Raw genomic sequence first — 12535 nt, 5'->3', positions numbered from 1 at the left:
TTGTTGGTACTTAAATAGGACTTGGTAGTTGTACAGCAGACAGTAATCGCTACCAGTGGCGGTGGGCACCCATTCGAGGCCCCTTGTCCCTATCCAATCCAGCCTGGCCTGTCTCTATGTTTTTCTCCCTGCTTTCACCGTAACCTATTTTTTGACCACAAAAAACTTTCTCAAACTGAAAGTTTAAGTACATGTTCATGGGGCAGTAGGCCCTCTTTGTGTTAATTAATTACATGTTAAGGGAGTAGCCTGCTCAACTCTTTGAACTTTGGTGGCTTGTTCTAAATGAGTAATTGGATTTTATCCACAGGCCCACCATATGTAAATAGAATATTCAATGACATTGAAATAGTCAAGGTCTGGGAAATTTACCAACCTGAGGAGAATTATAGGCTAGTAGAGTCGAAGTCATGTGACAGAAAATTACACAAACTCTTTTGATAATTCAGACGATTTGGTTATTTTACACATTTATGAAATAAATCAACAGTAGCAATAGTCGCATTTTATTTTGAAGGTAACAGTCGGAAGTGCAGTTTCGCTTCTTTGTTGGCTCACTTTCTCATACCTGATTACGCGCGCGACCGGTGTGGGCAAGTCCAAAGCCTCGCGGCAACTCGCTCTGCAGGTTATCCCGGTGAATCACTCCTCATTCGGCTATAAGTAGGGCAACTTTCCTAATGGTTTTATTTTCCTTTTCGCGCTCCCAACAGGGACTTTGTTTCCAGACACCATGAGTAAGTCCAACAGCCTGAAAGTAAAGAGCTTTTTTAAATTAAAATCACCTGAGAAAGATAGCAAGGACTTGGAACGGTCGGACACCCTCAAAGATGGAGTATCGACTTTACCGACGAGCCCCGGTCCCCTCAGCCCGGGACACAACGCCACATTGGCCGGCGATGTTGTACCCATTCCCCCCAAAGAAAAGAAGGGAAGGCGGCTGTTGTCATTCAAGATGAAACGGAAGAAATCCAAGCGCAAAGAACAAGAAGGAGAAGAGGTGTTCTTCACTGATGAAGTGGGCAACTTCAACAAACAACTGTAAGATAAAAAACAGTTAATAAGATATTTTCCCCTGTTTTTAAGGCCATGCTATAAGTATAATATAGGCCTACATGGTGATATTTAAATATGAATACCATACAAACCTAAGCTCGTCTACATGAACATTTTGTACTTTTAACTGTAACAATGTAATTGTTTTGAATTAGCAAACAGATATTTGCCACAATTCCCCATTTATTAAAAATAATGGTCTTTAGACCCCTTATCAGGGTCATTGTTTGTCAGATATAATCATATCAATTATATTTTAATCATTGTTTGCTCTGGAGGCTTGGTGACACTGGTGCAAAAAAAAAAAAATCATAGACCTACTTTTTTCTTCTCTTGATATGTAAATGTAATAGTGACCCCTGTCAGTCAGTAGGCTCCAATTTGGAAAGCAGTGCACCATATTTCACAAGCTGACAACTTCATGGAAACAAACCACAGTGGAATTGAGCTGAGGTTGAGCTAGATTAGTCAAGTTCGTAAATTGCAGAGAAGTAAACAGATACTGGGCGGAGGGCGTGTGGTTAAGCACCAGATGCTGTTGTGTTGCTAATCTCAAGGAAGTTCAAATATTTAATTTGACATGTTAGGTCTTCCCTCTGTAGGAAGTTGTTGAAAGTGAGTGTGAAAACACAGACTGACCCTATTTTGTTTTGGTGTCCTTGGGCAAGATGCTTGACCCCCATCCCTTCCCTACAATTCTTGTTCATTGACCAACAGTGCAAGACTGTGGCAGCTCCTTCTTGGGAATGGGGGGGGGGGCTGTGTCACTGTGGAGCGGTAAATATACATGCAGAGTCAATCTTCCCTGGATAAATTCAAGATTTAAAACAACGACTGGTTAACCTCAATTGATCACAATAATGACATAGATATTTCCAGTACTTTATGTAACCAGAGATATTTTTTAATATTTTTCTTCTATTTCTTCTTCTATTTAGATCCAAATGTTCTGCATCCAAGCCAGTTTGTTGATGAATTGAGATTTATTGCCTGGTCTGACTCAGGTGTTATTATCACCTGTCAGGTTAACGTACACTGATGGAGGGCAGGCATTGCATAACAGTAAACGCTGAAGTGAAAAACCTGCGGTACAGGTGTTACACATTTCCCTGTTCAGTCCAATTATATGGGGCTCAATGAAGTTGATGTTGTGTCTGAGCAGGTCTGGTACTGAGAGGTAAATGACCAATACAGAAGACAGAGTGGGGACCCAACATGTACACATCGTAAAACCAAACGGCTGACTCATATGAATTAGCATGCACTATTAATTATATGTTTTACCCACTTAGCTTAATCGTTGTATAATTTTGAAATACTGACACTGTTGTGCAACAAGCTAATGTTCTCTTTTTAAACTCATCATTGGTTTGAAAGCTCCTGTGCTTAATGCTACGTTTACACGTGGCCGGCAATTTTCATAACGGACATTTAAACCTCTTGGTTTTACAAAACAACATTGTGCACAGCTTTCAGTTTTTTTTTTAGAAAAGTGTTCATTTACACATACCTGTGTGTACTGTATATGCCATCAATGCTGTCAAGAGCATGCCGAACCTGTAGGTGGCAGTGTAACGAGACGCTCAAGCCCACATTAGCCACTCAGAATCCATAAAATAGCAGCAACAGCAACAAATCACTTCCTCTCTCTTCTCTTCATCACTTCCTCGGCTGCCTAAACCTCTACAAATCTGGCCTAAGGTTTTAGAAATAATAATTTTTCGAGGCGAATTCTCCGTTTGCGTGTAAACAAAAGGTCCCAAACAAAGGGAAATGTCTCTGTTTTTCTAAATAACTACGTACGTGTAAACAGGGCCTTATATACTTCCCAAACATCTGCAGGCAAGCACATTTCCATTGCATTTGGAACTTTCAGGTGCAGTCTGACTTTTATAGATGCAAACTATTTTCTGTATACCTACTTGCTGCTAGGGCTAGAAGAGTTGTGAAACAAGCTAAAAGACAATTACTTACATATGCAACAGATTTGGAGAAACATCCGTTGTGCTTATGGGCACCTGATGTGCATTTCCATAGTTTAACAGAAACAAATAAATGTATAATCATCAGTTTGCCACAAACATTTAAATATAAGCTTTTCACTGGAGCTGAAAAAAGTTATTCATTGAATAGATTAGGATTTTAGGATTTTAATTGCCAACTCTTAAAATCACATTTCAAGCAAAAATACCAAACATTTGCTGTTTCCTGCTTATGTAAGCTGAGAATTATTACTACTCCCAACAATTTCCTGGAGACACCAAAACCAACACAACAAACAGTATATTGATGATGTAAATTTGTCTGCTGTTAAAGATTTTGCCAATGCTGTATATACCACGTAAGCTCTCCCTTAAATACTGTATCTCTGGTTGTATAATAGCAGAGGTCGAGGGGGTGATCGGGGGCCCAATGTGGCATCACGGCTGGTGTAATCCCATTGCTAGTTGGTCTCTAGTATGGCTGCTCAATTATGGAAAAAAATAATAATCACGATTATTTTGTTGCATTTATTGAAGTTAAAAAACACTGAAAAGCAGTGAGTTAAACAAATCAGCAGTGAAAACACCTTAAAGGTTTCCATGACATGCTGCTTTTTGGATGCTTAATATAGGCCTTAGTGGTCCCTGCATACTGTACGGGAGGCTCTTTTCCAAATTTCAGCCTTGGTGCAGAATTACTGCCACTAGAGCCAGTCCCACAATGAGCTTTCATTAGTTTGTGCTGGGGGGCAAGGTGGAGGCTGGGGGTGTGGGTTTGACCGACTTCCATGTTTCGCTTGTTTGCGAGCCATGATGTCTCTTTCTTTGTCATGGGTGGGTCAAATTCTCTGGTGGACAAAGCAGACAAAGGGGAGGTAACCTTTCCCCACATGACATCATCAGGGGCAAGAATCCAGATTGGCCCATCTGAGCTTTCATTTTCTCAAAGGCAGAGCAGGATGCCCAGGGCTCGGTTTACACTAATCGCCATTTCTACCCACAGGGGGACCTTTTCAGGCTGGGGGGATGCATATGTATGTTGAAAAACCTCCATAGAGTGAAATTTTGCCATGGGACCAGTTTTTAACCGACTGGTAACACTGTTACCTTTCATCCATGCATTTCAAGACAGGCTTGTACAGTTTTAGAATACGTTTTCAAGACAGTAAACCTCTCTATGTCTTCACCGTTAACGAGTGGCATGGCCTGCTGAGTTAGTTTGTATGGGATTGCGCAAACAAACACACCTGGACCAGTGAGGCGTTTGCCCTATATTCTGTACCCGAACAGATACAACACTCTGTAGCTTATCAGTGACACGGCTGTTTTGCAACAGAATTAGATCATTTTAGTTTGAGGCATGTTTCTCCTGTCTTGTCAAAATGACAGATCAGATGTCACTGCTTTCTACTTCCAGGTCTGTGTCTTTCGTGAATCAGACCAGTATAACCCTTGAAATATTTGATGCACTAAAGGAACAGGGAAAGTACAGCCTTTTCAAACTCACTGATAATACTGAGGGATTAGAAAGAAGTTCAGAGTTTGTGTTTGTGGACTGCTTGTTTGAGTGCTAAGGTGCAAGGTTACATGCTTTCTCCTTTCTTCATGTTACTGCAACAATGTTAAAATCTCTGTGGGGGTATGTGAAAAAGATTTCACTGGATGGATTTAACCAAAGTATTTGAACATTAGGTGAAAAGTGAATGCAGTCTTCCAAAATAATCTAATCTAGCAGACTGGATCAGCCTGTCGCACCCTTCAGCACAGGCTGCAGATTCCTGCCCTGGCAATTTGTAGACAATTTGTTGGGCCAGGGTGTGGAATTTGAAAGCAAAAATGAACAAGTTAACCTTTTTGTGCACAGCACCTGTGGTCCCATAAGCAGTGCAGGAATTAACAAGTAAATCCCCCTTAATGCAATCACTCATACCTTGTTTTTTCATTGGTTTAAACATGAATTATAACTATGGTAATCATGACTCAGGTTTGGTGGGTATAATAAATGTGTATGTATTATAGCCCGGTTTTACCAAGATTATCTTATTTTTTCTTTAACCGATATTAATGTAAGATTATCATCTGAAGGCATTGACATTTCATGCTGTAGATGAAAGGAAAGCTATCTCACATGGTTTTCACTGGGTTTTTAGAACGCTTAGGTGCAAATGATGTCATTGCACAATTATTTCTCAACTTCTCAGATGGTTCTGTGTGAACAAACAATCTGGCCCGTCATGTTAGTGTTGTGGTGCAGACAGGGAAAGCAGACTTTTTGGCCTGTAAACATCAGAATGTAACCTGCGATCTCCTTTGTGAGCCGTCACGAATGAGGTGGCATTTCGTGCTATGGAGGGAGATGGCCTAACCTGTACTGGTTCTAACCGCAAACAAGACTTTTGACATGTTTATATATACAGTAAATGTACATTTGCTCTTCTACTATATCGAGGAACAGAGTCTGAATGCACCACAGGCTGGATTCTGATATTTTCTTATTTAGTGTGGTAAATCTATGCCATTTAGTTATGAGTTTATAAAGTAGCTCAGTGGTATACATATACTGTACGACATATACCTAACTATGGATTTTCTTAACTAGTTCTATTGTTGGGAACTAATCAAGACACTAGTGTGGTATACAAAGCCAGTATTAGCGCAGGGTATTGGTAGTCAATACCTTTTAGGATATTGACTGAAATAACCCAGTACCAAGTTGTATTGAAACTTCTTCAGTCGCACAATACCGGCCTTTAAATCCTTATGTACCCACATTTAGCAAAACAAGTAAGGTTATTGTTATATTATCCAATCAATCATATATATATTAAACATGTTCAAAATAAACTATGTAATTATTGCAGTGTTAATTTTGTTTTATTTTAAATGAAGTAAAAAAACAGCTATCAAATGATGTAATCTATAGGTATCGGTTTCACTTTAATGGTACTGGTAAAGGTGTTGATGTTATAATTTAGTAAATGATACCCTGTCCCAGCTAGTGTAGACGCACACTGGATCTTACATAAACAAAATCAACAGATCTGCCTTTCCTTTGCTTGTGATCCAGTTCATCCCTCTACCTGTTCTCTGCTGTGCTGCTACAGGAGCAGGGGTTAGCCAGCGAAACATTTGACTAATAGCATTTTCTAGAAGATCTGATGATAAGTAGGATGATTCACTGCTTATTGTCAGGTTGCTGTTTATGGTAACTACGTGAACAAGACTGACAAACCTTTGGGGGCCTTAAACAGGTTCTGCCTTCTTTAAAAAAGGACACATGGCTTTTTAAACAGGCAAACCTTTGTCACATGTTCACCCAACCAGCCACAGTTACAGATGTTTACTGTTGTTAAGGGTAGTCCTATCTGGTATTAATTATTGCTCTGTTAGGTGCTGTCTAGATAGGTTCTGAGATAGGCTGATGTTGTGGAAGGACTGGGAGAAGAAGGGCATGCAGGTGGGGTAAAGAAAGAGGGCGTCAGGCGATTCTGACGGTATGATAACCTTCAGCAGAAATATCACGCTTTCAAGGTATTGCGGTATTGCAATTACAGCTTTAAAATGTATTGTTTATGTTTGGGTAAAAAAAACGGGACGGGAGAGGGATTTCTAAAATGGACTTTCTGTCCTTGGAGACTCAGGGTATACCTTGAAACTGATAACCGGCCTATTTGGCTTAGGGAGGGTTGGGAGAGGAAACAAATGAATTAAGTCCCATGAAGGCTGTAGCTTCAGGGAGCAGGTTGTGAAATGTGGCGTTCCAACTGTTGAGAGGGAATTTCTTTCCGTAAAGTTTGAAACAGGTTTGTAGATTAAGAGGTGGGGGTTCTTTTTTACAGAAGTGGTTGACAAAACCAAACCAAAAGAATAGTTATCTGAATAGAATAGCATCTGTGATGACCACAATTTGCTGTTCAGTCTTATCATGTCCGGAAACACATGATCTGTTGTGATATATAACCACTTGCACAACCACTTATTGACTAGTAAAATTGGCAGAGGCTACAACCTTTGTTCTGGCTTAATGAGCAGAATGTTAAGGATTGTGTCTCGTCTTGTTACTGACCTCCGTAGTGATTGACAGGTAAATAAGATCCTCTGCCCTAATGTCTTCTTTCTTCTACTTGATTATAACTGACAGCTCTGCCTACAGCTAAATGAGGCAGAGGCGCTCAAGGCATTTAAACCAAACTGTTTGTTTACGAGGGGTTTGTGCACACTCCTTTTATCCTTGATTTATACTTCTGTGTAAACGCTTTGGCTATGTACAGAGGTACGTGGAGATACGGACACCTACAGCTTTGTTTATGGTTGTGCGGAGGCTCTACGCAGAGCTTTTGCCGTAGCCTACGTAAGTGGCCTGAAGGTTATACTTGTGGATTAGTGTGTGTGTGTGTGTGTGTGTATGTGTTTGTGTCGTGAGACTAAACCTACAAACATTACGACAGCTGAATCCTCCAGATGGGTGTTGTCAGATTTGGAGGTGACTATTTGAAAATGAAAGTGTCTGTGTGCACACCATGTTCTGAGAAGCTGTTGACTGGCTGACCTGAGCCGTGGCTCAGTGGTACACATATACTGTATGTGGGCCCGTTCACACCTGCTCATTCACATGTGAACAAAGACGTGTTCATAAAAGAAGACAGAGCGCTGGTCGCCACACAGACCATGCTGAGAGCCTAACTATGAATTTTCAAAACTAGTTCTATTGTTTGGAACTAGTCAAGACAATGGTATGGTATATGTAGCCAGTATTAGGGCAGGGTATTGGTAGTCACTACCTTTTAGGATATTGACTGAAATAACCCAGTACCACGTAGTATTGGAACTTTTTTAGTCGCACAGTACCGGCATTTAATTCTTTATGTACCCACATTTAGTAAAATAAGGACTGTTTTGAATGGTTAGACTGTTCTTGCTGTTCTATTATTTACTTTTACCCACAAAGTCATTTAATCAAATCTGCTTTAACAACATTTTGTTAGAGCACCAAAAGTAGGGCTGTAACGATACACCAAACCTAAAATACGCTTTGGTATTCGGGTTGTAGGTGAGTTATTATTTTTCTGCCACAAGGCAACGTTTTGTCATTGATTACATACCACCGTGCAACACACAACACAGACCTTATTTATTGATATGAATGATTTCGATGTCAATCCAGCACCAAAGATTTTGTATCTTAAAATAATGTTACCAAATTTCTATGCCATAAAGCATTAAAGATCAGTTAAAAACGATTAAGAAATTAAAAACATAACAAAATATGACAATGAAAGTTACAGTGCAGTATAAGAAATTAAACAGTAAAGAGCAGTTAAAAACAACTAAAAATATATAAGAGCAGATAAGATTGTCAAAGATAATTTTAACAATGCAACTTCAGTACAGGAAATTAACGATTTATTTAAAGAAAGGCAACATCAAAAAATGTCTTCTGCCTTGACTTAAAAGAACTGGGAGTAGCGGCTGACCTTTCAATTTTCCTGTACTAACTATTTTTGACCAATACGGTAGGCATTCTATACAGGCAGAACCATGTTTCTTTACCATCTCAATCACCCCGTGCCCATAAAAAAATCTGTCCTGGAAAGCTGGACTCTGGCTTTGTGAGGCCACATTTAACTAAGGTTAGGAGATAATTAGACCAGACTATTATCTACCTGAACTTAAGTAGCTCATGTCATTAGATTTTTGTGTACAGGGTACATAAATATGTATTTATTTTGCTTATTTGATAAACCAGGACTGACTGGAACAAATGAATGTCACCTGATAAGTTGGATCAGTCGGCATGTTCAATGACAAAGCTCGGTTCAATAATAATAGGTGGATTTTAAAATTGCAGCTACAACAAGTTGTTCTCCAACAACAGCAAACACAACTTGTACAGCTGGAAATGAGCCATTATTAATTACGAGTTACTACTGCGAGGGCAAAGTAGAGCTATTTTTTCTGCCTCAATGTTACATGTGGGTTGATGGCTGTTATAATGGCTGGATAAACCCGGGTGGTATTTATGGCCTAAAATATAAAATGGACTGGGGAATTTTTAGGTTTTTAACTGGGGAAGGAGTTATCATTTTTCTGACTAACATTTTCAAATGTTGGCATTCAGACCCTCAGTTGTGACTTTTAACGGATTTCATGCTTCTTGTTGTCGGGGCGGTCAAGCCACGGTTGCTGCCTGGTCATTTATATTGATTGAGGTAAAAGCGGTCAGAGCAGCCCCTAGAACAGACTTTTCTTTCTTTTGTAGTTAATCATTTCAACCGCGTTATTACAGAAATTGCTGTGCACCCAGAACTTCCGCAGCTCTTTCTTGCACAGTCGCCCAGGCCACAGTTGCGTAATCCCGCCGTCCACAGCACCCGGACCGCGCTGACTGCAAGAAGCATAAAACACCTGTACACGCAGTTGTTGATTTGGTGCGGAAATACTTGGCCTGTACTCTGATGGCTTTTAAGCCACTGTGTTTGTTTAGTCATTCATGTTTGCTATTATTCTGTGGAAGGGAGTGTTTCCAGTAGAAACATTTTAGCTGCAATTATGCGAAAGGTTGAATGCAGAAGTTGAATTGTGCCAAATTCAAATTCACGTGTGCATATTTTAGTTTTTGTATTGCATCAATGTCAGTTTCTCTTTCTGTCAGTCGGCAAGCCAAATACAATTTGACATGCAATGGTCGCTGGGTGTTAACTCCAGCATAAACTCCCCCATTGTTTAATTTTTTTGTGCTGAAGTAGGCCTTCAAACACAGCCAAAGTCAAGGTGAGGGGGCAGCAAACGGACAGGTGTTCCAAAAGTCAACATGATCTGGCTTTGGTGCTGAAACTCATATTTGCTATTGAAGCTGTGTGCATGTATTCATTGGTGGGTTTTGTACACAGAAGCTAATATACAACAAATTGTAAGCGCAAGCCCACTTTCATGCAGTCTCACAGTCTTTACACAAACAAGCCTCCAGCCCTGGAAAATGAGTGGTATTTAGCACTGTCCAGTTGGGATTAGGCAAGAACTGTGGGCTGACTTAAGTTTTTCCATGGTAAAGAAAGTTCTTATTGTTAAAGAAGTCCAAAGAAAATTGGAGTTTGTCATTATTGCAGCACACTGAGCACAGGAGTCAGCTTTAGTCGAAAAAACATGCTTATCTGCCTTGCTGTTTGAAACCTCTTTGCATCAAAGTTCTACTTTTCCCACTCTTTCATTTCTGCACGAAACGGAAAACGGTGCCTAAGGCATGTATGAATCTGGTATTTTTTGTGTGAGGAAGTATCATCTTACTACTTGAAGAAACAAGTTATGCATTCTCAGCATACAGAGAAAATCTAAAAATGTGGTGCCATATTGTTGCATTACAATCCTCTTTAGAGTTTCTACATATGGATGCTCTGTGCAGTCAGGAAAGAAATGTTAAGTATTAGAGATGAGGCACCCTGGTAGCTCACCTGGTAGTGTGCGCCCCATGTACTAGTGCTCAGTCCTTAACGCAGCGGCCTGTGTTCAAGTCCATCCTGCTGCTCTTTGCTGCATGTCCCAAGTCTCTCTACCCCCTCTCCGGTTTTAATCTGTCCTATCAAAAAAGGCTGACAAATTGGTTTCCATACAAATAAGAAGTAATAATAATGATAATAATAAAAGTATAAAATAGAATATGGGAGAGAGTGAGACAGAGAAAATGGAAGATGCCTTCCGCCTCCCCTTCCAAAGTCAACATGTCATTATTATGAGCTGCCATTGTAAGATTGTCATCCATGTGTACTTATTGCAACATCCCAACCTTCTTCCCCAAGGAGATTTTGACAAGGAGATATCCTGTATGCATTTTATTACTTGCACTGTACTTCCTGCAGGCTGGTGTGCACATGCAGTTGGCTCTATACTGCAAGTACAATATAGTTTTATATAAAAAGATTTTTGCAAAAGATGCATTACATCTCCCCTTTGCAGTTGGGGGAAACACTTGAAAGTACTCACAAACATGTTGGCTTGGTTTCTATTGCACACCATCATGCCAGTTACTGGAGTGGAAGTGTAGTGGCTGCGGCCTACTGGTTGTTACAGACCCGCCCAGCATCTGGCAAACACTCGGCCCTGCAGCAGTTGTTCCAGGCACTCCCAAATGCACAGTCACTCTTACAAACAACGGCCGTTTTCGATTCCTAGTGTGAATTATCTGAGCATGAAAAGGGAAAAATTAGACCCATTGCAGAGCATGAGCCTCTACGTTTTATTGCATTGTACCTCAGCCCCAAGTTATCTATTGGGAAACTTGACCTTACAAAAGGCAGCAGTCCATCCATGCCCAATCTGTATCGCACTCTGCTCCTATTGTGTACAGAAGTTAGATCCAGGGCCCTTCTTCACTGTGATCTGGATTTATTCTCAGACAAGATGTATTCCATCAACAGCCTCTAGTGTTTTATTATGCCCCTTATATGCCCAACAACTGTACTGAGTTGGTAGTTGAATCCTTTCCATCCCTTGTTTGAGTTTATGCAGTAGTTCTACACGGGTCTGCAGCTTTGCCAATCTCAATGAAATCTGGTTTAATTGCCAGCCTGACAAATTAAAGCTAAGTGTGCATTGATAACCTTGATTATCTTGGCACCAGCATGTTGTATCCGTGTGGGGTTATTCTCTGGGCTGGCTAAAAACCTGCAGTGGATTAAGTTCATTTGGTTTGAGACTTAGAGACAGATTGAGACTTACTAAGATAATGTGAGCGCTAAGATGAAGCTTAAAAACAGCCAGCCACTCCACTTTCCTAAAAAACCTTTTTAGGTTCACATCTACTTTTCCATCTATACACCCAATATGAGATCAAATCTTCTCTAAAAGATACACTTTTACCTTCAGAAATAATTGAGGAATGATGCCAGTTGCTATGGTGTAAGACATAACATGAAACATTCCTTGTTAAATTCTTTTAAATTGTGCACTTACAACAGTAGAGCTTTTGTCTGTGTTGCAACAAAGAGAAGGCTCAGACAAGTTGGAGCTGGTTTGTGCCTGCATGTTGACAGGATGCTGGGGAGACTTGCAACTGATTCTGCAACAAGGGGTTATTCCCAAAGTCTCTTTTCACAGTTTTCCCACAGTGACCTATCACTGTTTTGAAGATTGCGCCTGGCCTTCAACCACTTGGACTTTCAGGCATTCTAAATCTTTTGAAATACACCCTAAATGTTTTGCGGCCCCCTTTTCCCTCCAGAAAAGTCCAGATTTAAAACCCAACCCTCACTGTTTATTGGTTTGTGTCTATTATATATATATATTGTTTTGTTCACTTTAATTGACTTTAAAGTTCAGGTGCTTACAAAGCAGTGCAGCGGAAACATCGGCAGGTTGTCTTTCTAATTGCACCAATATCTTTTGAACTAAAGTTGGCAGCAGTTTTTTTTTTCAGTTTTAGGCCTCTGTGTGTAAAGGACAGCAAAAAAAGTACATTTAAATTGGTAATCTGTAAATAGATTATCGGGCCTTTTTTTTGGAGG

General features: G+C 40.2%; 1 protein-coding gene across 7 annotated transcripts in view; it reads left to right on the top strand.

Annotated features, from left to right (window-relative positions):
* The first annotated feature begins 586 nt into the window (after window positions 1-586).
* The window catches only part of crybg1a (crystallin beta-gamma domain containing 1a), a 44363-nt gene continuing 32414 nt past the window's right edge, over window positions 587-12535 (top strand). For 6 of the 7 annotated variants that reach the window (XM_034857476.1, XM_034857477.1, XM_034857482.1 and 3 more), the window contains exon 1: window positions 587-1041. In XM_034857476.1, coding sequence (XP_034713367.1) covers window positions 734-1041 — 308 coding nt within the window. In that variant the 5' untranslated portion in view covers window positions 587-733. The remainder of the gene's footprint in view (window positions 1042-12535) is intronic. The other variant, XM_034857475.1, reaches the window with a different exon arrangement.

This window comes from Etheostoma cragini, chromosome 20 (assembly GCF_013103735.1).
Source record: "Etheostoma cragini isolate CJK2018 chromosome 20, CSU_Ecrag_1.0, whole genome shotgun sequence".
Taxonomy (NCBI): domain Eukaryota; kingdom Metazoa; phylum Chordata; class Actinopteri; order Perciformes; family Percidae; genus Etheostoma; species Etheostoma cragini.
This window is presented reverse-complemented; position numbering and strand designations above follow the sequence as displayed.